At 42.8% G+C, this 22,761-nt stretch overlaps 1 protein-coding gene across 1 annotated transcript in view; it reads right to left on the minus strand.

Moving 5' to 3' along the window:
- Positions 1–4,433: 4,433 nt before the first annotated feature.
- PLB1 (phospholipase B1) overlaps positions 4,434–22,761 on the minus strand; it is a 107,793-nt gene continuing 89,465 nt past the window's right edge. Inside the window, exons 50-55 of the mRNA XM_082214793.1 lie at positions 22,042–22,136; positions 20,665–20,746; positions 18,342–18,440; positions 15,942–16,037; positions 6,895–6,969; positions 4,434–5,153 (exon numbers count right to left, since the gene is read on the minus strand). Coding sequence (XP_082070919.1) covers positions 4,932–5,153; positions 6,895–6,969; positions 15,942–16,037; positions 18,342–18,440; positions 20,665–20,746; positions 22,042–22,136 — 669 coding nt within the window. The 3' untranslated portion in view covers positions 4,434–4,931. The remainder of the gene's footprint in view (positions 5,154–6,894; positions 6,970–15,941; positions 16,038–18,341; positions 18,441–20,664; positions 20,747–22,041; positions 22,137–22,761) is intronic.

Consider the following 22,761-nt stretch of genomic DNA (forward strand, 5'->3'; position numbering starts at 1 on the left):
CATCCATCATATGAGGTTTAATCATTTAATATCGTGATTAATTTGCATCAATGTGTATAACGATAAAAACAATATTTCTGAAGCAAGATAATGCACACATATGTCATAGCAGGCATCTTTTGAATTGTTTCGCCGTCTTTGTATTTTAGACCCAGAGTTACCAATTTTCTCTTTTTATGCTGTTGCTGCTATAAGAATTTGCATTTTATTATGTATTCCTTATTATTATTGAATTTAGATCATTGTTTTGATTTTTAAAATATAGTATAGATGCATCACGTCACACCTTTGCGTTGCATGTTGCAAACTTCTCTGTGGTCTTCTGGTGAAGGGATGTCATATAAATTTAATAAATCACCGTCTTTTTCTTAGAAGAGGCATTCCAGAGAGAGAGGAAGGGAGGGAAGACAGAATCCCAAAATAAACTGGGAGTGAGGGACGAAAACCGCCAACAGCAACCTGCAGTTTTTATAAGTGCATTCACAATGCATTCACACAACAACTATATATATGTGTGTGTGTGTGTGTGTGTGTGTGTGTATAACCTTTCCTATTAATCATGACACCTTTTTAGTTGATGGAGGGTGTAAAATTAATTAACTGAACTGAGTAATTGATTAAACATTGTAGCCCTGATTTCCACAAGTGATGCTAGCAATTTAACGTCTGAAGTGGCAACATGTTTTGGTTTCACAGCGTTTCTTGCACTTGGTGAGAAGACTGAAGCCATGACTAGCAGCAGCTTCCTGGAGGACAAGTTGCCTGCAGTGAATGCGATGTTTGTGCAACTCTGACGTCGCATTTACTGTGCACACAATAACAAGCATTTGATCAAATCCCCTCCATTCCGCCGCATCGTGAGGCTGCTGCGTTGAGAGTCTCTCAAGGCTTTGAGAGCTTTGCTGGAAATGGTAATGGCAAAGGAACTGCTTGGGGTGTGTGTGTGTCTGTCTGTCATACAAATGGGGCTGTCAGCAGGTGGCTGCTATCCCCTCACCCTCCTTAGTGATCATTGCAGTGGATCTGGATCCAAACCAGACCATGATCAGATGCCAAGTTTCTGGCAATGTGGAAGGAACCTTAGCAGCAGCAGGAGGTTCTGTGGACAGCATGGTTGACCACGCTGGGGTCATTGCTGAAGGATGCCATCACTTTGAGTTGTCACTTGAGCAGCGGTACCACTCACTCAGTATATGGAATTGTAGGCCAGGCACTGTGGAAGATAGACCTGTGACCTTCACCTGGGGGAAACACCTGGTAGAGAGGAAATTTGGTTTGTGGGGTCCCCCCTGAGTGAGCGGCAGGGAAGAGAAGAGTTTAAGTGGAGTCATCACCAACATGGAGGGATCACCAACATGGTGCCCACTGGCACCAACGCACCCACAAATCCCGTCTGTGACACCCATGGAAAGTCTCCATAAATGTCTCATTAAAGATCCACAATACCCGAGAGATTGTTTACTCTTCCTGCCCAGTTCCTGTTGTACTGGCTGGGCTTCTCCTAAATCAAACACACACCCTTAAACACGCCTACATCTCATTGAATGCCAGGGGTAGACAGCCGCCCTCTGTTCCATTCTGGACAGAGGGAAGGTGGAAATAGTTTCTTCTCTGTACAGTGGTGGCTTATGTGGGCACCTTTTTCCCATTGATGAGGGGCATGCTTGCACCGTGTTGTGTTCCTGACTCTTTCTCTGCTCTTTTAGATGTGACAGCCATTTTTGGTTATGCCACCCTCCCACAGCAGCCATTTTGTGTTCTGGCAACCATTTTATGATGCCCCCACAGCATTTCCTCAAAACTCCAAGTGTGCTTGCTGGCTCCTAACAGTTTGCACCTCCCTGCTTAGGAGAACTTAGCTTCTGTATTAGAGTAAATTTCATAGTAATTCCATAGCAGGCAGTAAGGGTTTTACACTGCCATAGATTCCTCAGCGCATCCCTTCGCCTTTGTTTGAATGCAACAGACAATGCCAATCCACTCTGTAGGGTGTTGAGAAATGTCAGGGAAATGTCAACAACATTTGCAAAGTGTTTTTGAGATTCTCTCGACAAAGGCTGGACAGAAGGGCAAAGTGTTATTACATTGTTAATTGTTTAATGTAAACAAGAGGCAGCCTAAGGAATGTGGCTCAGCTACACAGCCTAATTGCCAGGCTGACTCATTTCATTATTTTGCAAGAACGATTACTGCCAGCCTCACAGAGGGAGGGTATCACACGCGGCTTTGAACTAATAGGGGAAAGCAGTTCGGTGGCCACAGTAGGGAGAGCAGCAACAATTCAACTCGTGCCACAGAGGTTGGGAAAATTGGACGTTAACTGGATCTTGCTAGAGGCTGACAGGCTCCTGGAGGAGAGCCATATGGTATGGCCTGGCTGGACAGCTGAGCCTGTCCCCTGAGGAGAGCATCACTAGCGGCCCTTGTGATCAGCTGAATTGTGCGTTCTGCTGTCTCACACTAAACCAAAAGACAAAGGAAAATATCAACGGCACTGTTTTTAACTCGTGCCATTTGAGGGCAATCGTGGGGTTTGAACATTCATCCTCTGATGCTAGAGCTGTCAACCAGGCATAATTTTATAGGCCTGGTCAGAGTCAGGCCTTCCTGGATGGTTGGACAGAGTTGGAGACTGCAGAACCAGTGGTGTGTGGAATCCCAATGGGCTGTTTTTGTTGCTATTGCTCAGGCATGGATGGATATGGATGGCATCACACCGGAGAACTGCATTTCTAATGTAGCGCACATATCTATGCTATGAATGAAAAGGGCTGGCACTTTGGTACAGCACATTTGTATGCAAAATGTACCAAGTTCCTACCACCAGGTAGGAAGGTTGGGAAAGGTTATTGTCTGTAGCCTTGGAGAGCTGTAGGGGCGGGGAACCTCTTTGCCCTGCTGGGCGAGATCTTCATCACCCCCACCCCAGGAAGCCAACTGTGACAGGTGGGCAGGACCATCCGCCAATCATCTGACATCATAATGGCCAGCTTCAGAAATCTGATCTGTAGGGAGTTCAGCCCTGATTTCCGCAGGGTTTGGGAGTACCAGCCAGTTCCCTTTACTAAGCAGGACTGAACACCCTGTACATCGGCAGATACATGGAGAGTTCAACCCTGCTTCCTGCAGCTGCATATCTGCTCATCGTCCTTTTGGTGCCAGTGTGCACATTTGGAATTTGAGAAAGTGCAATGGGAGCTGGTCACAAAATGGCTGCCATGAAGCGTATGTAAGAGAAGGCGACCTAGTGCAAACAAGAACTGAGTATTGAGAGCAAAGAGTCTTTTGGGCTTTGTGGATTTTTGAGGGGTTATTTACTGACATCTTTTGTGAGCACCATAGGAAGGTATTGGTGGGTGGACTGGTGCCTATTGGTCTCATGGTGGCAACTCTGGATTGGTTGGATTCAGGCCTTGACACGGTCCCCCCTATGGGCTCTCTCCTGTTCCCCCACCCCCCGATGGTGCTACTTGGAACATGCTAGGTGACTGCCCCTCCTATTGGCTCCAGGCAGCCATGATTTGAAAATTCCTTCAGAGCCCTTGTTGCTGCAGAGCATTGTGGGAAATTGTAAACATGGTTTGTAGCTGCCTGTGAAAGGGAGCCAAGGCTGGCTCCACTACCATGGGTCCTGCTGGACTACTAAGGCCCAAGCGGCTGCTGGAGGGTGTCTTGTGCTGACCCTGGTCCTGATATAGGCTGCATACAAACCACGTTTTATTTAAAAATCAATGGAGCTTTTGTTTTTTCTCTGTAGTTCACACACAATCTAGAACTATTGCAAATTTTTATTTATTTTTGCCCCCGAAAAGCTCTTCTTAAGGAACTGGTTTCATTTCAAAAATAAAAGTTCATTGCAGATTGATTCTGCATTATGCCACAGTGTGTTCACCTGAAAACAAATGTAGGTAGTCCTAGCCATTGTGTGTGTGTGTGTGCACCTAGCCACTGATGTTGTGGGTGGGCATATAGCAAGATTGCAACCACCATTTCTTTCTTCATTCGTGGGGTGGGGAGCCTGTGCAGAGAGCAAAAACCTAATCAAGGGGAGGGTTTTCAAATGTGTATCAAGTAACCACACGTGCCTTCATGGATGGCAGGATCTAGAATCATTCTAGATTAAAAAGCAGCATGTTGTGGACAAACATGAATAATTCTGAGTTGAAGAAAAACTACATTTTTTGTGTGATAGAAGCAGATTACTGCACATGCAGCCTTAGAGCCTCAAGCTGGGCATGTGCTGATGCAATCCCATGTTTATGCTTAACACTGCACATATCTATTCAATCCATGCTCTCATCATATGAAAACAGACATATTAATTGGCTTAACCTTTTTATCTTCCTCTTGGAAGCTAGCTCTCCTATATATTTTCTGTGAGAATTTAAACCTAAGAGATTCTATCTCTGCCTATACCAATAAACTGGCAAAAGTTGGCTTCTTGAAAGGCTTTTATTTGGATCAACTCTAAGAATTGATAGCTCTTCATTTGTAACACTGTTGATTATTGTATTCACTAAATGCTCCCAGATGCCATTTAAGAGGCCAGGATTAAGAGAGCAAACCTGACATTTGCGGATGAATCTTCAGTGGGAATGCAAAATGCACGGACCATTTAATCACCGTATAGAAGCATTCTTTATCTTGGCGTTTCCATTACAATAACAAATATCCTATTTAAAATCAGGGAAGGCCAATATATTTGGAACGCTCTCACTTTAATAAGCTCTCCCTATGTATCTCATCTTCTAAGCTCTGGTCTGCAAACAGTTACCATGCTGTCTGAGCCGATATTTCTTCTCCCACTTTTAGATGGAATTTTTTTTGGTTTAAAAATAGTATGTGAAAAGCTGCTGCTAAGCTCCCATACTGCTTTCCTCGTGTTACTGGAGGTAGATGGTGTGTTAGATCTCCTTGGTGCAGGTGAAAATTCAAAATGTTGTTACTTTCTCTCCAGTCGCTGTGTTTCCTGAATATGGGCGTTTGCTGGCTCTCTGAGTGGTGATCACCCAGGCAATGAGAGCTCCTGCCAAGATTCCTGCTGTTGCCGCCACAATCGCAGCCCAGTAGGGCACCGTGCCTCCATTGTTCTCTGCGTCGATCCCTGAACCCTGTGCTTTGCTGTTGCTTGAGGTGAAAAGAAAGGGATTTTCCTGCAGCAGAAAGGCACAGATTACAAAACAGTATTCAGTCCTTACACCACCTAAAGATGTAAGAGGGGACCCCTCCCACCCATGAAGTACAGAAGCAACAAAATAATATTTTCCCATCTGCTGTAGCAGAAAGATTTACCATCTTAACCTTTTCCTGAACTATAAACTAACATGTTCCCTTGAAGCCTCTGCGTTTGGCCTCCGGTGGATCAACACTGCTTTTAGCACATTTATTTTAAACCTCCAACTGGGGGTATGCAACTCTAACAAACCCTGGTGAAATAAAACTTCTTTTTTTTTAATAAAGAGGCTGAAAAGTTTAGGGATTAAATCCAGGTCAACATATTTTTTTTCCTAAATGCACCTACTATTTCAGTTTAATAAATCAAACCCATTTAGGAACAAGAGCTCTATTCTTCACCTGTCTTATAAATAACAGCAGCAGGGTTCAGGGCTCATCCCACACTTTGAAAGCGTGGGCCCAAGTGATTTTCCGCTTGTTCTGCACCTTCTAGGCTTGGGTCTGAGTGGTTTTGCCCTTGGTCCCACCATTTTCTCCCTGGAAAAGTGGCTCTTTTGCAATAAATCGGAGCAAATGTTTGTCTGGAGAAAGCCCAACTGATGTTTGCTCCGATTCAGCGGGAAAGACTGAGTTTCCCCATGGGAAAGTGGCAGGGCAAGGGCAAGTCCTCCCTCCTTATTTTCACCCTTCTGGCCTGATTTGTGTTCTGCTTAGAAGCAAAATCCATTGCAAGCTCTAATTATCATGCTCTTCAATGCTTGGTATGGCTGGGAAAGAGCTGGGTCTGAAACCTTGGCTCCTGCTTCCGACCAGTGTAAACAATACTGAGTTAGAAAGACCAGTGGCACAATGAGGTGGCTCCCTATATTCCTACACACTTGCCCAGAGCTGGGTTAACCATTAAGCAAAATAAGAATGCGCTTAGGGCATCAAGGGAAGAGGGGCACCACAGAATGTTTCCATTGCCAGATTTACCATGGACCATATGGCGCTAGCTCCCACAATAAATGGAAAAAATACATACATATATATATATATGTAACAATAATATTATAATAATAATTGAAATGATAAAATAGTAATAATAGAAATTAATAATACAGTATACAGTTACGGGTAGGTAGCTGTGTTGGTCTGCCGTAGTTGAAACAAAACAAAAAAATTCCTTCCAGTAGCACCTTGGAGACCAACTGAGTTTGTTATTGGTTTGAGCTTTCGTGTGCATGCACACAAAAGCTCATACCGATAACAAACTTAGTTGGTCTCTAAGGTGCTGCTGGAAGGAAATTTTTTGTTTTGTTAATAATATACAGTTAATCATTGTTTATATTTTGAATTTGATATATATGAGGGCACCAAAACACTTAGGGCCTCTTAATCTAGCCATTAGCATCATTAGCAGCAGCATCAGGACTGGTGCAATTCTGAATCCCAAAGAATCTCGCTTCATGTCCTGGGCTCTTGCCTCTTTTACTATCTAGTTCTGTTTGGGCAACCAGATTCCTTTCATGCCACATAAAGCCTATAATGGGGGATGGCACATTTTAAGCCATTTAAAAGTTATTTCAGAAGGAATGCAACAAATCAAAAGTGAGAAGAGTTTATTTTGTTGTGGGGAAACCAGATATGGGATTGCATAGGCCCCATGTCTTGATTCAGGAGGCTCTTCCTATGTCTGTGCTATGGGGCAAGATGTTTCTGCAGACCTTTGTTACTTACCGAGGTTGGGCACTTAAGTTTCGACCTATCATATGTGAAGTTATTGTATGACTGCTTATGATCAACTGGCTCCAGCTGAAAGAAAAAAGGACAAATAATTCGCCCCTGAATTGTAATTCTATATTTTCATGGGACTGGGAATGTTATAATACACCACAAGAACCACACTAATAAAATATCACCATTAAATTGCAGTGCTCAATCATTGTACCTACTGCATTATTATAGTATTGTATATATTACTGTTCTGTATTCTGCTATATTATACAATTATAGCTTGGAAAGTGTTCTTTCTACAGGTACAGAATAAGATTTTTTAAAAATGTTAAGCACCCTGTCTTAAGGTGATGACAGGAGGCTATAAAAACCCTGCGGAAATGTAATCTATGTCTTAAGTTCCAATGCATAAAAGCAGCCTTTTATAGCTTCTATAGAGTTCGTGGGAAGTGGCAAATTAATAGGATGAAATATCAAATGTATAGTGAAGGGCCTCAATACGTGGCAGCTAATGTAGTCCTCTGGAAACGAATTTTATGCAGGTGAAACCTAATGGATTCAAGAGGGATGAGAAAAGATTAGATCTGTGCAACCTGATTCTCATTTCAATGGGATTTGCTTCCAGGCAAGGATTGCAGGGTTATTCCTAGCCTTTCAGAGCTGGCCAGAAATGTAGGGGTGTGCTGGCTGTTATCCAGGTTATTCTGGATAGATCTGTAAGCCAGAAGTTACACATTTATGCTGTGTGCAAGCCACAATGTTTGGACAGCCTGTCCAACAGGGTTGCGCTGTAAATGGGAGATTAAATTAACCATGCCAAGCACGGGGATATAGCCAGTTTTATCTGCCCTTTTTAGGGTGCAGTTCTAAGTTGCCTGAACACACAGAGTGCTGCTAAGAGTACTCCCAGGCACATAGGAAACGCATGCTGCAAGAACCCTAGTTGGGAGACCAGCTACCCACCCATCTATTTGCTTCTTCCTCTCCAAGAACCTCTATCTCCGGGATGGACAACCAGTGGTCCCTCAGATATTGTTGGACTCCAACTCCCATCAGCCCTTTCTAGCCCCATGGGTCAGAGATGATGAGAGTTGTAGTCCAGCAATGCCTGGAGGGCCCACCCTGCTTGCCCACCCTTGCTCTAGACCAATAGGTCTAGACCAGGGGTCTGCAAACTTTAAGACAAAAAGAGCCACTTGGACCCGTTTCCGAAGGAAAAAAAACTGGGAGCTGCAAAACTCGTCATTATAAAAATAACTTTTTTGTCACTTTTTTATTATTTCTTTGTTTGACCCCTCAGAATTACTCCTCCTCATAGAAATAAACATTAAATTAACAAGTTACCTTTTTGTGTGTGTGTGTTCTTCACTCCCCTTCAAAACAGTGACCAGAGTACATGCCCCCTTTCAATGCAGTGACCAGTGTACATGCCCCTTACAATGTAGCGGGCGGGCGGTAAGGTGATGTCGGGATGGTGCGTGACTAACGCACGCAGCGCCCCCATGCGACGTCACAGCCAGTACAGCGCCCGCCACAGTGGGGAGTGTCGGGGCGCACAATGCGCCTCCTCCCCTCGCTAGTATCTGCCCCAAAGCTGCGGCAAAGGTGTAAAAGAGCCACATGCGGCTCCAGAGCCGCGGGTTGCTGACCCCTGGTCTAGACTACTCAGTGATTTCTTAGGTGAACAGAGACTTGGTCACTTAAGGCAACACACATTCATACTGATTTCTTTGGAGGATTTACTGCACAGCATTGCATCAAGCAATTGTTGTTGCTCATTCCAGTGCATTTCCCTATCGCTTTCCATATTTTAAAACCCCACTTTTTTAAAAAGCAGGTTTGTCGAGTAAGAGTGCCAAATCCACAACCTAATTGCACAACCTGAATTTTCAAGTATGTGATTTGATCCCACCTGCAAAATAGTGGCAGTTTGAAAGTGCCTGAGTTCAATAGTTCAGTACAGTTGTACCTTGGAAGTCGAACGGAATCCATTCCAGAAGTCCGTTCGACATCCAAAATGTTCAAAAACCAAAGTGTAGCTTCTGATTGGCTGCAGGAAGCTTCTGCAGCCAATTGGAAACCACGGATGCCCCATCGGACATTTGGCTTCCAAAAATAGTTCGCAAACCAGAACACTCTCTTCTGGGCTTGCAACGTTCAGGAGCCAAAACGTTCGGGAACTAAACTGTTCGACTTCCAAGGTAAGACTGTATAGAGTTCATGCTTTGCATGGGAAAATGTCCACGGCCAATCCATGAGATCTCCAGACAGAACTAGGATAATTCCTGTTTGAAACTCTGGAGAGCTGCTTCCAGTCACTGTATAAAATACTGAGCTAATATATTGAAATAAATAGACCAATATCCTGACTCAATATAAAGTAGCTTCCCAATTCAGATTTCCCTGCCTCTGCATCCATTAGATCACAGTAGGTCTCATCTTTATTTTGAACGTAGCTGAGCAAAGCAGACTGGCATGCACACCCTGTGTTTTTTTGGCACAGAGGACTCCTGCAGGCACAAATCCTTCCCAGGGGAGACAACATGGTACATTGACAGAGAACAGAACAGCTTAAAAATCCTGGGAAGGCCAGAAAAGTGGCTGGCTGGAGCAGCTGAGAATGCGCTGATTTGGCACCCTCCCTTTGCAGCCTTTGCTGGCAGGGCGATGGCAAGAATTCCACTGGAGACGCCAACATTCCCTGACCCAGAAAAACCTCAGGCGAGGAGGCAGATAAATTAAAAGCGCTCTGAGCTCTCATTCCTCTACTCCAGCAAAGAAAAAGGGTCGTCGCTAGTCTAGGAAAGTGAACCACGCTGGTAAATCAAGAAAGTTAAAAAACAAGAACCCTGAAACAGAAAGGAAATCAGCACAACTCTTCTGACCTAAGATCAGAACTGTATGAGATTGCTAGCCGTGAGGCAATTCTATAACCCAGGAACTAGGAATATGACTTTGTTATTCCACATCTGGTTGGAAAACACACACTGTTTCTGGTAACGTGGCTTCCTCAAATAGCAAATAAAAAACTCTGCTTATAGCTCTTTTGTGGCCCCGATCCCAGCTCCCGCCTCAAGTGCTGGTTAAAGGGGCCACGTACCATTCTCCTCCTGTTCAAGGCAACACTTTCCACCAGTCATGCCTGGAATGAAGCTTGCTGGAGAGTCATGACATCGCTCTTGCTATGGTCACCTGCTAGGCCATCTCTTAATTTTAAAAAATGAGGGTAACGCTCAGGCTGCTCTTTTATAGGCAATGGAGGAAATAACTTGCCTGGGGCTATTAGTCCGTCATATGACATACCTAGACTAAGGTACTCTGGTCCCAAGTTGTTTGGGGTTTGTAGGAGAAAAACAGCACCATTATCTCACCCCTAAGGACCATATAGGGATTTGTAGCTTTGCAAAACCATTGCAAGCGTTCGGTTTAGCCTTATTGGATTTTGCCACCTAGTGGCAGGTAAGGAGAATGGGTGTCTTTCCTGAGATCGCCTTCATCTGCAAAGCCCCACCTCCTAAGCTGCATATGTATTTTGGAGTATTATGGGTGGCGGGGAGCTGTTGCTGAGTACCAGAAGAAACTGCAGCAAAAACCTCCAGGAAGTCATAGGAGCCTTAAAGGGCTTGGAGCAGGCTGGGTTATGATGTTGGATGTGAGTTTGGGCTGATTTCTGTCTCTCTCTCTCTTGGGTTCCGCATTGTAGAGCAGGGTTTCCCTGACTTGGTTCTCCAGTTGGTTTTGTACTACAACTCCCATCATCCCTGACCAATGGGTCCTGCTAGCTAGGGATGATGGGAGTTGTAGTTCAAAACCAGTTGGAGAGCCAAGTTTGGGAAAGCCTGTTCTAGAGTAACATTTGTCTGATGGGAGAATCAGAGGAAATTGAACAAACAGCTGAGAGTTAGGAGACAGATCTAAGAAGGGAACTTATTAAATGTATACTGAGACCTTGAATGTGTAGTTTTTTATTATTTTTATTTTTTAACCCATTGACGTATCATAAGAAATAAAGTATGGATTATAAATTTATTACTTGGAACGTAAATGGTTTAAATGAAAAATCAAAAAAGAACAAGGTGGAACATATTCTGGTTAAGCAAAAATATGATCTAATCTGTCTGCAAGAAACTCATGTAGCGGAAAAACATAAAAAAGTATTACTAAATAAGAGATTGGGGCTTGAGTTCATTGCATCAAGTAAAGAAAAAAAGAGAGGGGTGGTAAACTATGTAAAACCGCAGCTGGAGCCAAAACTGCTTTACAATGATGAAAAAGGTCGAACAGTGATTATAGAGGTTAAGTTCAATAATGAAAAAGTGATAGTTATTGGAATTTATGCACCAAATGAAAGAAAATCCGAATTCTATAAATTCCTGGAAGAAAAAGTCATAGAATATTTAGGGGGGGGATTATATTATTAGGAGATTTTAATGGAGTAGTCAATCCAAACATGGATAGAACAATAAAGAAGAAAGAAAAGTGGCAGAACAAACTCCCAACTACATTTTTCCAATTAATAGAACTCCTGAATTTGTTCGACACTTGGAGGTTTAAGAATCCAACAGAGAAAGAATTTACACATTATTCAGAGCCTCATAAATCGGCAGGACGAATCGACGCGATCTGGACAACAAAGGATTTATTAAATAATATTACAAAAGCAGAAATCCACCCAAGGACAATTTCAGATCACTTTAATGAGAATATGCTAAACGATGAAAGAATTGTACAGAAGGCCAAGCAAATCTTAGAAGAATATTTTAAGCTTAATTTAAATCAAGGAGTAGATCTAGAGACGGTTTGGGACGCGGGTAAAGCCATCATAAGAGGCTTCTTTATACAACAAAACGCATTCCAAAGGAAAATAAAGGAGGAGAAGAAAATGGAGATCTGGGAGGAAATTAGAAAAAAGGAAAGGATCCTTTCCCAAAAACCAGATGATGAATTAATTAAGCAAAGTATAAAAATTTTACAGACGCAATTCTCCATGATAATAAATGAAGTGATAGAATGGAAGATGAAATGGTTGAGATATAGAAATTTTGAGTTTGCAAATAAACCTGGCAGACTTCTGGCCTGGCAATTAAAGAAGAAAAAGGAAGATAGAATTATCAATAAAATTAAAATTGAAGACAAATGGATTCAAGAACCGAAGGAAATTAGTAAAAACGTTGCTAGTTTTTTCGGAAAACTATACAAAGAAGGTCCAGAGACTCTAGAAAAAAAATTTGACTATTTGGGCAAAAATAAACTACCAATAATACCTAAGGAAAAAACTGAAATATTGAACTCACCAATAACAGCTATGGAGGTGCAACAAGCTATACAGAGATCAAAATTAGGAAAGACACCGGGCTCAGATGGTCTTCCAGCTAATTACTATAAAAAGTTAGAACAAGCATTATTTCTTCCCATGAAAGACCTAATGAATAATATTCTGGCAAATGGAAAGCTTCCGAAAACCTGGAAGGACAGCTTTATTACTCTTATCCATAAACAGGGAACAGATGCCTCAAACATGGCAAATTACAGACCCATTGCACTGCTAAATAACAATTACAAGATATTCGCAGACATTCTTGCAAATAGATTAAAAATGGTGCTGAAAGAGATAATTCATAAAGATCAAACCGGATTTCTTCCCGGACGATTTATGCAATCCAATATTAGATGTGTGATTAATATATTAGAATATTTTGATATTAAAATTGATAAACCAGCAGCTATTATGTTGGTGGACGCTGAAAAAGCTTTTGATAACGTGTCCTGGAAGTTTATGAAAAAATTAATGGGAGAAATCGGACTGGGAGAAAATATTTGTAAAGGAATAAATGCCATCTATTCGGAACAATATACAAAATTGATCATCAACGGAAGAATTACTCAGGAGTGCAAAATAAACAAGGGAACCAGACAGGGCTGCCCACTGTCTCCACTGATATTTATCTTGGTGATGGAAGCCTTGAACAATCATATAAGAAGGGATCAGCTTGTTAAAGGCATCACTCTGGGAAACAAAACATATAAAATTAAAGCTTTCGCGGACGATTTACTTGTTATGACTGAAAACCCTAAAGAAAGTCTGAAAAGAGTGCTGGAACTGATTAAAGAATTTGGAGAAGTGGCAGGCTTTAAGCTGAATATAACAAAAACAAAAATGCTTGTTAAAAATGTAACCACAGAAGAAAAGGACGACTTAGAAAAAATATTGGGCCTGAAAATCTCTTCAAAAGTGAAATACTTGGGTATTTGGATCACCCCCAAGAACATAAACTTATTTCAGGATAATTACACCAAAACTTGGTTAGAGATTAGAAAAAACTTGGTAACCTGGAGTAAACTAAAATTAACATTTCTGGGTAGGATTTCCATTATAAAGATGACCGTGCTTCCAAAATTAATCTTTTTATTTCAAATGATTCAGATACTGGGTGAAGCAGGTTGTCTCAAGATATGGCAAAGAGAAATTTCCAAATTCTTGTGGGGAGGGAAGAAACATAGGATTAAATACCTGATCTTAATAGACATAAAAGAGAGAGGAGGCTTTTCCCTACCCGACCTAAAACTTTACTACGAGGCAGCCTGTTTCACCTGGCTAAAAGATTGGTGCATGTTGCAGGATCTGGACCTCCTGGACCTGGAAGGTTTCGACAACCGTTGGGGTTGGCACACCTACCTAATATATGGAAAAGTGAAAATTCATAAAAAAATTACCAACCATATAATAAGTCACTCTTTGCTGTATGAGAAAAATATAAAGACCTGATGGAGCCTAAAGTCCCGTGGTGGACTTCTGGACAGTCGAGGAGGAGGTAACAGTGGCAATGGTGAGGTGGTCCCAGGATTTTGGCCATTCAATAACCATGGCCCAATGGGAAAATTTATGGAAGATCAATTGGAAATTCACAAACTGTTACACGATTAGAGAGAACTTTCAAAAAATGCAACATCAATGGTATCTAACACCATGGAAACTTTCAAAAATGTATAAAAATGTGTCAAGTAATTGTTGGAGATGCGGAGACTCAGGGACATTCTACCATATGTGGTGGATATGTAGGAAAATACAGGTATTCTGGGAGAGTATACATGCAGAACTGCAAGAAATGCTAAAGATCTCCTTCAATAAAAAACTAGAGGCCTACCTCCTGGGAATAACAGATTTGGATATTCCACAAAAGAGGAAGGGTATCTTTTTATATGCGACGGCGGCAGCAAGAGTTTTGATCTCAGCAAAATGGAAGAGTAATGAAATCCCCTCTATACAAGATTGGATCCAAAAGCTGACAGAATATGCCGAATTAGATGGTTTATCAGAAAAGATAAAGAATAAATCAAAACAGGAATTTGTTTCTAAATGGGAGGTTTTTAAAGAATATCTGAAAAATAAATATAGTAGTTTAAATTCTGTTGCAGCATTCGAGGAACTTCAGTAATAGTTGCTAGGTAGATAGAAGAAATTAGATTTATTGAGAATAAGTTTAATTATGAAAATGTGTATTGGCAATAAGTAATATGAATTTGAAATATGGAATAGACGAGAAGTTGGGTCTTTAGTGTTAAGACCAATAGATGTTTTATTGTTTGCCAAGAAAATTATGTGTCTATGGTTATTTTTGTAATTTGTGTGTAATTTTGTATACGTGTTTCTTTGTGTGTGTTTTTGTTGTTGTATAAATAAAGATAAAATAAATAAAATAAAATAGAGTAACATTTGTTATTGCTGCTACAGTGGTGCCTCGCAAGACGAAATTAATCCGTTCCGCGAATCTCTTCGTCTTGCGGTTTTTTCGTCTTGCGAAGCACGGCTATTAGCGGCTTAGCGGCTATTAACGGCTTAGCGGCTTTAAGAAAAAGGAAACAAACTCGCAAGAACTCGCAAGACGTTTCGTCTTGCGAAGCAAGCCCATAGGGAAATTCGTCTTGCGGAACGACTCAAAAACGGAAAACTCTTTCGTCTTGCGTGTTTTTCGTCTTGCGAGGCATTCGTCTTACGAGGTACCACTGTATTGTTGTTGTAGTGGAGTAAGTGCCGAGGAGGGTATAAGGTGTTGCCACCTCCTAGGGAGGCTGAGGGTCAAACCACACCTGCCTCCCCCCAACCTGAAATAGGCCATGTTGGCTGGAGCTGGTGGCAGTAGCTGTTCAAAATATCTAGAGGCACCTGGCTGGGGAAGCCTCAGCTACACGCTGTGCTTATTGTATAGTGTCCATCTATACAGCTGCTGTTACTGGGATCGCAGCAAGCACAGAAACAACAAACCAACCCTGGGATGGAACTGCTTCAGATTCCAGTAGGCTCTCATAGGAAAACATGAAGAGGACTTCTAAACACTACATCGCCGCAGCAGGAAGGCATCAGCATTCTATTTGCAGTATTATGAATGGTGCCTTGAGACAAATCTCACAGCAAAGTGGGTCCTTGTTGATACAGCAACAGCGATAAGTGTTTTATATATGTTAAAGGATGAATGTGAGCCAAACAGCAGCCACCAAACTTGTTCCGAATAATAAACTGATTATAAAATCATAATAATCTTTAAACTCTTCACAATCCTGCAAGCATGTGCAGAATGTATTCTGTTATCCGTCAGTAACTACAGCTAGTTGCCATTTCTAGGATAGAGGAGAAATTAATCCAGACCACTTGTTAAAGCAAACTGCTGCTCTCGGAGGTTCTGGGACCTTTTTGGTTCCACAAAATGTAGACAAAAAAATTGCATTGTATGGGAAAATGCACTGAGGAAAATACACAAGTCATATTTTAGGAAGGAAAATGCATGCAAGTATGGCTGGGGCAACTCAGCCAGATGAGTGGGGTATAAGTAATAAAATTATTATTATTGTTATTATAAAATGTGCATAATTTACACACAGTTTTTCCATGTGTGTTTTTCAACCTTTAGTAAAACAGGACAGAATGGACTTATGACTATGAGCCCTTGTGAAACTGATAGGGAAAGTAAATAGGCTGTTCATCCATCCACACCCCCATATATGAGGTTTCTGTATCACCAAGTATGTTTGAATTCATACAACCACCCTCTTACCATATTATTCCAGAGTGCTATGGCCATCTCTGCATGGCCTCTCTCCGAGAAATGAAAGCAGTCCACTGCAAAGAAACTCAGGTCTGACTTCCCGTCCTGTGATTTAATACAAAATACAATTATTAATCTTCAGAATAGATTTTATCACTCACTAGTCAGGCTCTGGCATTGCACGTGTATTTTTTTGGCCCATTGTCTCCTGGCGCTGAGCCAATCAACAGTCAAAAGAAGTCACATGGTTTGTTTTTGTGTTTAATGCACTCCTGCAGCAACCACCAGCTAGGTATAGATTTTTTTATTTTTTTGGCATAATGTGTAAAAATCGACTAAGTCAACTATCGACAGGGATGTCAGTACATGCTTTCTACAACTTTAAATGCTGTTAGATTGAAAAGGCAGTATAATAAGCCTTTTTCCAAGTGGTATTTATGATAAATGGTTACTTTTATGCCTCATATAAGCAGCAATCAGCAGTATCAACGGAGCATCTCGCCTCCAGGTCCTTTCAACATACTGATGCTATTGGGAGGAGGACACAGTGACTCTGATGCAAGGACATAATTCTCCAACCTGCAAATAAGCTATTTGTTTCAGTGAATGGGCATAATCCTTTTCTTCAAACAGGGAGGCCTGCAAAAGCAGTAATTACATGGACTGAGTGCACTGTGACATACACAGAGTTCTAGACTGGAGAGCGAAGGAGCTTCTTCCTTAGAACGGGAAACATTATCAAATGATGTTATAGATTTTTTGGAAGCACAAGCCATAGTGGTTAGTTCACACATACATGTGACCAAAGAAGAGATGAAGAGAAGGCATCTATACATAAATGAAAAGATAGGGAGACTTCAAGGGTATATAGAAACCAGTTAAGCAGGGCTTAGTCCATAGTTTCTTCTGCAGGAGAAGCTAAACCAGTTTCTTCAGACAAACTGCTTAGATAGTCTTATATGCTTCTTCAGAAGTGGACTCTGATGGTGGACTCCAGTCTACAGAAGCTTATACAGTAAATATAGTAATATTTATTGGGCCACATGACTCTTCATTGTTTTATCTGGTTAAGTAGCCTTGGGCCCCAATAAATTGGTGTGTGTGCACTTTTGAAATCTCCTTTCCCCCTTCATCTCTCAATGCCTGCAGCCTCGAGTGAAGACTAGCATGCAAAATGGTGTGCGGAATCACAGATTAATCACCAAAGCACTGCTTTCATAACATTTGCTGTCTCCTCAAATTTTAGAGGCCGTTCACATTTTCAGCTCTGATTCATCGGTTGATAGATTGTGTGGCGATGAGATGTTGAGATAGAGATGCATACAGGAAGCAGTCCTAAGACAATGTCAGTGCTGCAACAATTTCAAAAAGTTACTTTCGATACGTGCCCACCTATCATTACTCTGGACTTGGCACCAACCTTTCCCTTTCCCCCTAAAGGCCTTTTCTGTTTTAAACAATTAGAGCAGGGATCAGCAAACTTTTTCAGCAGGGGAACGGTCCACTGTCCCTCAGACCATGTGGGGGGCCAGACTATCTTTTTTTAAAAATAAAATAAACGAATTCCTATGCCCCACAAATAACCCAGATATGCATTTTGAGTAAAAGGACACATTCTACTCATGTAAAAACACATGGATTCCTGGACCATCTGCGGGCTGGATTGAGAAGGTGATTGGGCTAGATCCGGCCCCCAGACCTTAGTTTGCCTACCCATGAATTAGAGGAATGATTTATTTGTTTCTGCTTGCCTGCCTGATTTGTGTGAATAGTCAGATGTGGACATGTGGCATGTATCATAGCAGTTATATGTGAAGAAGAAAAGAAGAGTTTGGATTTGATATCCCACTTTATCACCACCTGAAGGAGTCTCAAAGCGGCTAACATTCTCCTTTCCCTTCCTCTCCCACAACAAACACTCTGTGAGGTGAGTGGGGCTGAGAGACTTCAGAGAAGTGTGACTAGCCCAAGGTCACCCAGCAGCTGCAGCTGGAGGACCGGAGACACGAACCCGGTTCCCCAAATTACGAGTCTATCGCTCTTAACCACTACACCACACTGGCTCTCTCTCTTGTGAGTGACAAATGGCCTTTAGACACTCTGGGGTCTGGGTCTGGTGCCAGTTCTTGTATGCATTTTGAAAACCAGAAGTGGTCCAATTCATTTATTGATATATGTTCTGGGGGCCTGTAATCCTATCACCAGTATTGGCTCCCAATTGCCTCTAGGATGGTACACAGAGCCAGGATGGTGGGAACTGACTGTTCTATCTGTCTGTCTATTTTTCAGTTTCCCTTGCAACGCTACATGGTTGTAAGGATGATGTAATCCTCAGCCTGTATATCTTGTCATCTAGAACAAATCCTGGAACACTGCTTTGAATGCTGCAGGTAGCAAATGGTGACTCACACTGCCTAGTGGCATGATGGTGTTTCGGAAAAACGGCTGCACAACAACGGCAAAATCCTCCCGTTCCGCATAGCTGTTGGCCATCTTTGCGCTTCTCTCCTGTTTGGGAAGTACACAACGGCAAGGTCAGCGTTGACATGGGGACTCCCTTAGCTCTTTCCCCTCCAGTATACAAGTACTGACTCAGACCAGACGGACTAAAAGGGACGAGTGCCAAGTGCAGGGGTGGTGTCACAGGAGAAGAAGTGACAAAGTACAGTAAGGGCACACAGCTACCCCGTTAAAGGTCATTGTGGAAGTCACACTAGCTGAACCTATGTCCTGAGACAGTCAGATGGCAGGAATACCCGCTTCACAGAGCTCTTGCAAGGATAAAGAAAAAAGGAGATACAGTGGTACCTCGGGTTACATACGCTTCAGGTTACAGACTCCTCTAACCCATAAATAGTACCTCAAGTTAAGAACTTTGCTTCAGGATGAGAACAGAAATTGTGCTCCGGCAGCGCGGCAGCAGCAGGAGGCCCCATTAGCTAAAGTGGTGCTTCAGGTTAAGAACAGTTTCAGGTAAAGAACGGACCTCCGGAACGAATTAAGTATTTAACCCGAGGTACCACTGTAGACCCTTACAAATTATAGGGTAGGCTTAGAAACCAAGCTTGCTATTATCACCACCATTTCTCAAATCTCTATACTGATTCCCAGCAAGCCTCCTGAAGGAAATTAAGGCTATCAATGGCTATCAGCCACAATGACTATGTGCTACCCCCCCCACATTGTCAGTATGAGTCTGAAATACTCCTGGAAATTACAAGGGAGGGGAGTGATGTTGCACTCAGGTCCTGTTTTCAGGCTTCCCACAGGGATCTGGATGGCCACTGTAAGAAGAGGATACTGAACTAGATAGGCCTTTTTGATTGAGCAGACTCTGTTATGTTCTTAATTTACAACAAAAAAAAATCATTAAAATAATAAAGCTATCCTTATAAAACTACAAAACCGCAGCACTGTCAACGAGTAAAACCATCAAGAGAAATTAGTTGGCAGGGAGTAAAGCTGCTCCAGTTCAGCTCAGGAGCTGTCTCCAGCTGTAACCAGGAATGCCAGATGGCTCCCAAGAAAGAACTGCCCAGAAAAGAACTCCTAAAAATGGAAAAGCAGAGAGGCTGAGGCTGAGTTTCCCTGAGCAGGGATTCCCATTAGGAGGGCATGAGCATCAAGAAGGCTAAAAGACTTCACTGCTTCCCACTGTGCCTCAGACAGGGGGGGAACACATAACAGATAAACACACAACACAAATAAATACATAAGACAGAAGAGGTGAAGAAGAGGCAAGGATGAGTCACCGAGCTCCAGGCACAACGTGAAATGCAAGAGAGTGGATTTATGTGGGAAAACAGATGACATCACCAATGCCAGCTGAAACAAGCAATCACTCTCAGGTACTCTCAGCACCAAATCAAGCCAACAAAATGTGGCAGCGCAGAGCCTTCCTCTTCAGGGTTCCAGTCAGCTTTGCCATTTTCTCAGGGGAGGCTGGTCTGTTAGGCCCCACCAACTCTCAGCCTGCCTTCAGGCAGCCCACCACATGTCCTGCCTTCTCCCTTGCATCTAGTCCAGGGAGTGGCTTTTCCTGTCAGTTCCCTCCTCCTTCGTCTTCATGTTGCCCTTGTAAAAAAAACTCTACAGGGAGGAGGGCAGAACAAAACTAGTTGGCTCGGCCTTTTGTTGACCCTGGCTCCACCTACTGATGGTCTCCCTCCTTTCTGCCCTACTAGTTCCCTTGGGCATCAGTCAACCACTGCATTTTCCACTCCACCCAACCTCAAATACCCAGCCAACATTCTGTAGCATCTGAACACACTTGGTCCTCATTGGGCTGTTTCAGGTTCCTTCCCTTGGAGTGTGTGTGTGTGTAGTTCTGCAGACCTTGGGGTTTCTCCAAGCCTGCTGACACTTTTTTTTTTCTTGTGGGTGATGCTGCTTTAGCTACATATGGATCCACACTCAGAGAATGAGTCCACTATTAATATGTAGGCTTGACTTCTACAGGAGGGGTGCAAGGATCTTGAGTGGGATTCAGCTAAGGAGTCTCGTCAGTGGAAGCTCTGCATGGAGATTGCTACTTGTGCACTGGTGCTTCCCTCACTCTCCCAAAATTGGATTGGGTGTGGGTTGGAAGAAACCCCTGGAAAAGTGTGGGGAGGGGAGAGGAGGGATCGTTCTGTCCGGCAAGCCAAAATGCTTGGGCTGGCAGAATGATCGGAAGAGCATGATGTTAAATTCCTCCCCTTGAAATCAGTAAGAAAGGAAGTGCTTGCTTTACCTGAAAATCTCTGTTAATTCTTTTCATTTCCTGTAGTTCAGGGGAGTTTTCCTGGGGGTTTAGAAAACACGGGCAAAGGCTCCTGAAAGAGAGGGATGCTAAAATAAACACAGATCCTAGATAGCACAGAATCCTAGTCCAACCCCCTGCAATAGTGCAGGTAACAAAATGATTTGATTTAAAATAGCTTAGAAAGAATGTACAGTATTAGATTAGGGCATGGGAAATGTTGTTGGACTATGATTCCCATCATCCCTGACCATTGGCTATACTGGCTGTGGATACCAAAAGGAACCAGAGTCCAACAACATCTGGAGGCCCATGGGTTCACCACCCGTGTGATTATGTTTGTGGAACCAAAGAATACAAAAGCCTATGCCTTGGATTTTAAAAATACATTTCTTCCATGGCCTAATAACAGACACATGAGAATACGGTGCTTAAGCCTGTGGTCCTATATATATGCATACACACATGTGCACATGGCTTACCCAAAATAATTCTGGGAGCTGTAGTTTGCTAAGGGTCTGGGAATTGTAGCTCTCTTAGGCATAAGCTACAGTTTCCAGGATTCTTTCTCAAAGGCTGCTAAGGTGTTGTATAAATGTGCTTTAGATATATGATGCTGATGTGGCCTTAGGTTCTAATCCCACTGCTGCCCGGGACTTTTGCCTCGCTTGTTGGTTTACAGAAACCTCCCCCAGCCTGGAGACCTCCAGAATTTTTGGACTGCAGTCCTAGCCAGCATTGGCCATGATGGCAGGGGCTGATGGAAACTGTAGCCCAAAACATCTGGAGGGGACCAAGTTGGGGAAGGCTGGCCTAGAGGCATGATTCTTATTTGGGATATAAGAGCTCCTGGATTCTACAGTTTGGACCTTTGGATTCTGGTATTCCAAACCCTCTTTATAGTTGGGTGGACAATGACACTGTCCAGATGGGAAAGACACTCACACTTCCATACAGTGGCCAGGGATTTTTGGGACATGTTTAGCGCACACAAATGGACTCCAGGTTAACACACGTCTCAAATTGGCTTAACACAAGAGATCCAGCATCAGCCAGACTTTGTGAATCACTGTCTACCTTGTTATAAATATCCGCACAGAAAACAAGAAGCCCAAAGCTACTCTCTTAAATGGCTGCAGCTCTAATGGAAATCAATGAAGATTGCTCTCATGTGAGTAAAGGGAAAAACCAGACCCAATATCCTCATTATAATTAGAGCATCTGCTGCCTCACAGCTCCCAGGTCCAATAGCATCTTGCAGGGAACAGGTTTTTTAAGCTCTTTGCGGTTGCTTTATGAATAACAAAAGTATAGATCGGCCCTAAAAATAGCATACAATACAGATTGCTGTGCGGTCCGCTCACTTACGCCCCTGAAAGAACACATCCGGATGCTTCCCTTTCTATCTGACGCAGTCCAGTGAGTTCCATTATCTCCACCATGTTGACAAAAGCCCGAGGGAGCTGCAGGGATTACAGTAACCAGGTATATTGATGCACAGAGCAGAAGGCAGAGCCAAACAGCAACACAGAGAGGTTATGCACAGATCAGTAGTCATGAGAGCATCTGGTTTTCATGCAATAGGAAAGGAAATGTACAGAGGGCCAGTGGCAATGAAAGAAAAATATTATGTTGGTGCGATAAACTTTATAGCTATAACTGCAGGCTGGCACCATTAGCCAGCTTGATGCAACGTCGAGCTAGATGTGCAATGGCGTTTGTGCAGTAATTGTTTATGGCAAGCAAAGAAATGTGCATGACTTTGCCACAAGCCTCTACCACAGGTGGGAAATCAACAGCCTATAGACCACAAAAGTTCTGTGTGGTCCACCGGGAGTTGCTGTCACCTCTGCCACTAGTAAAATCACCTTGTGTCCTGTGTTTCCTTCAGACCACCAGACAGCTGTTTGGGAGGCTGCAAGGGGCATAATTTACAAGAAGTGGGGGTTTGGAGATGACCCTCCCTGTACACCTCCTCCCCCCCCCCCCGCAATGTAAATTATGCCATCCTCAACCCACTTAACAGCAGCTTGGCAGATGATAGTCTGCACCATCCTGCGTCCAAGGGGCCTTTTATCCCCCTAAAAG

Source organism: Podarcis vaucheri, assembly GCF_965113315.1.
Source record: "Podarcis vaucheri genome assembly, chromosome: 3".
NCBI classification, from domain to species: domain Eukaryota; kingdom Metazoa; phylum Chordata; class Lepidosauria; order Squamata; family Lacertidae; genus Podarcis; species Podarcis vaucheri.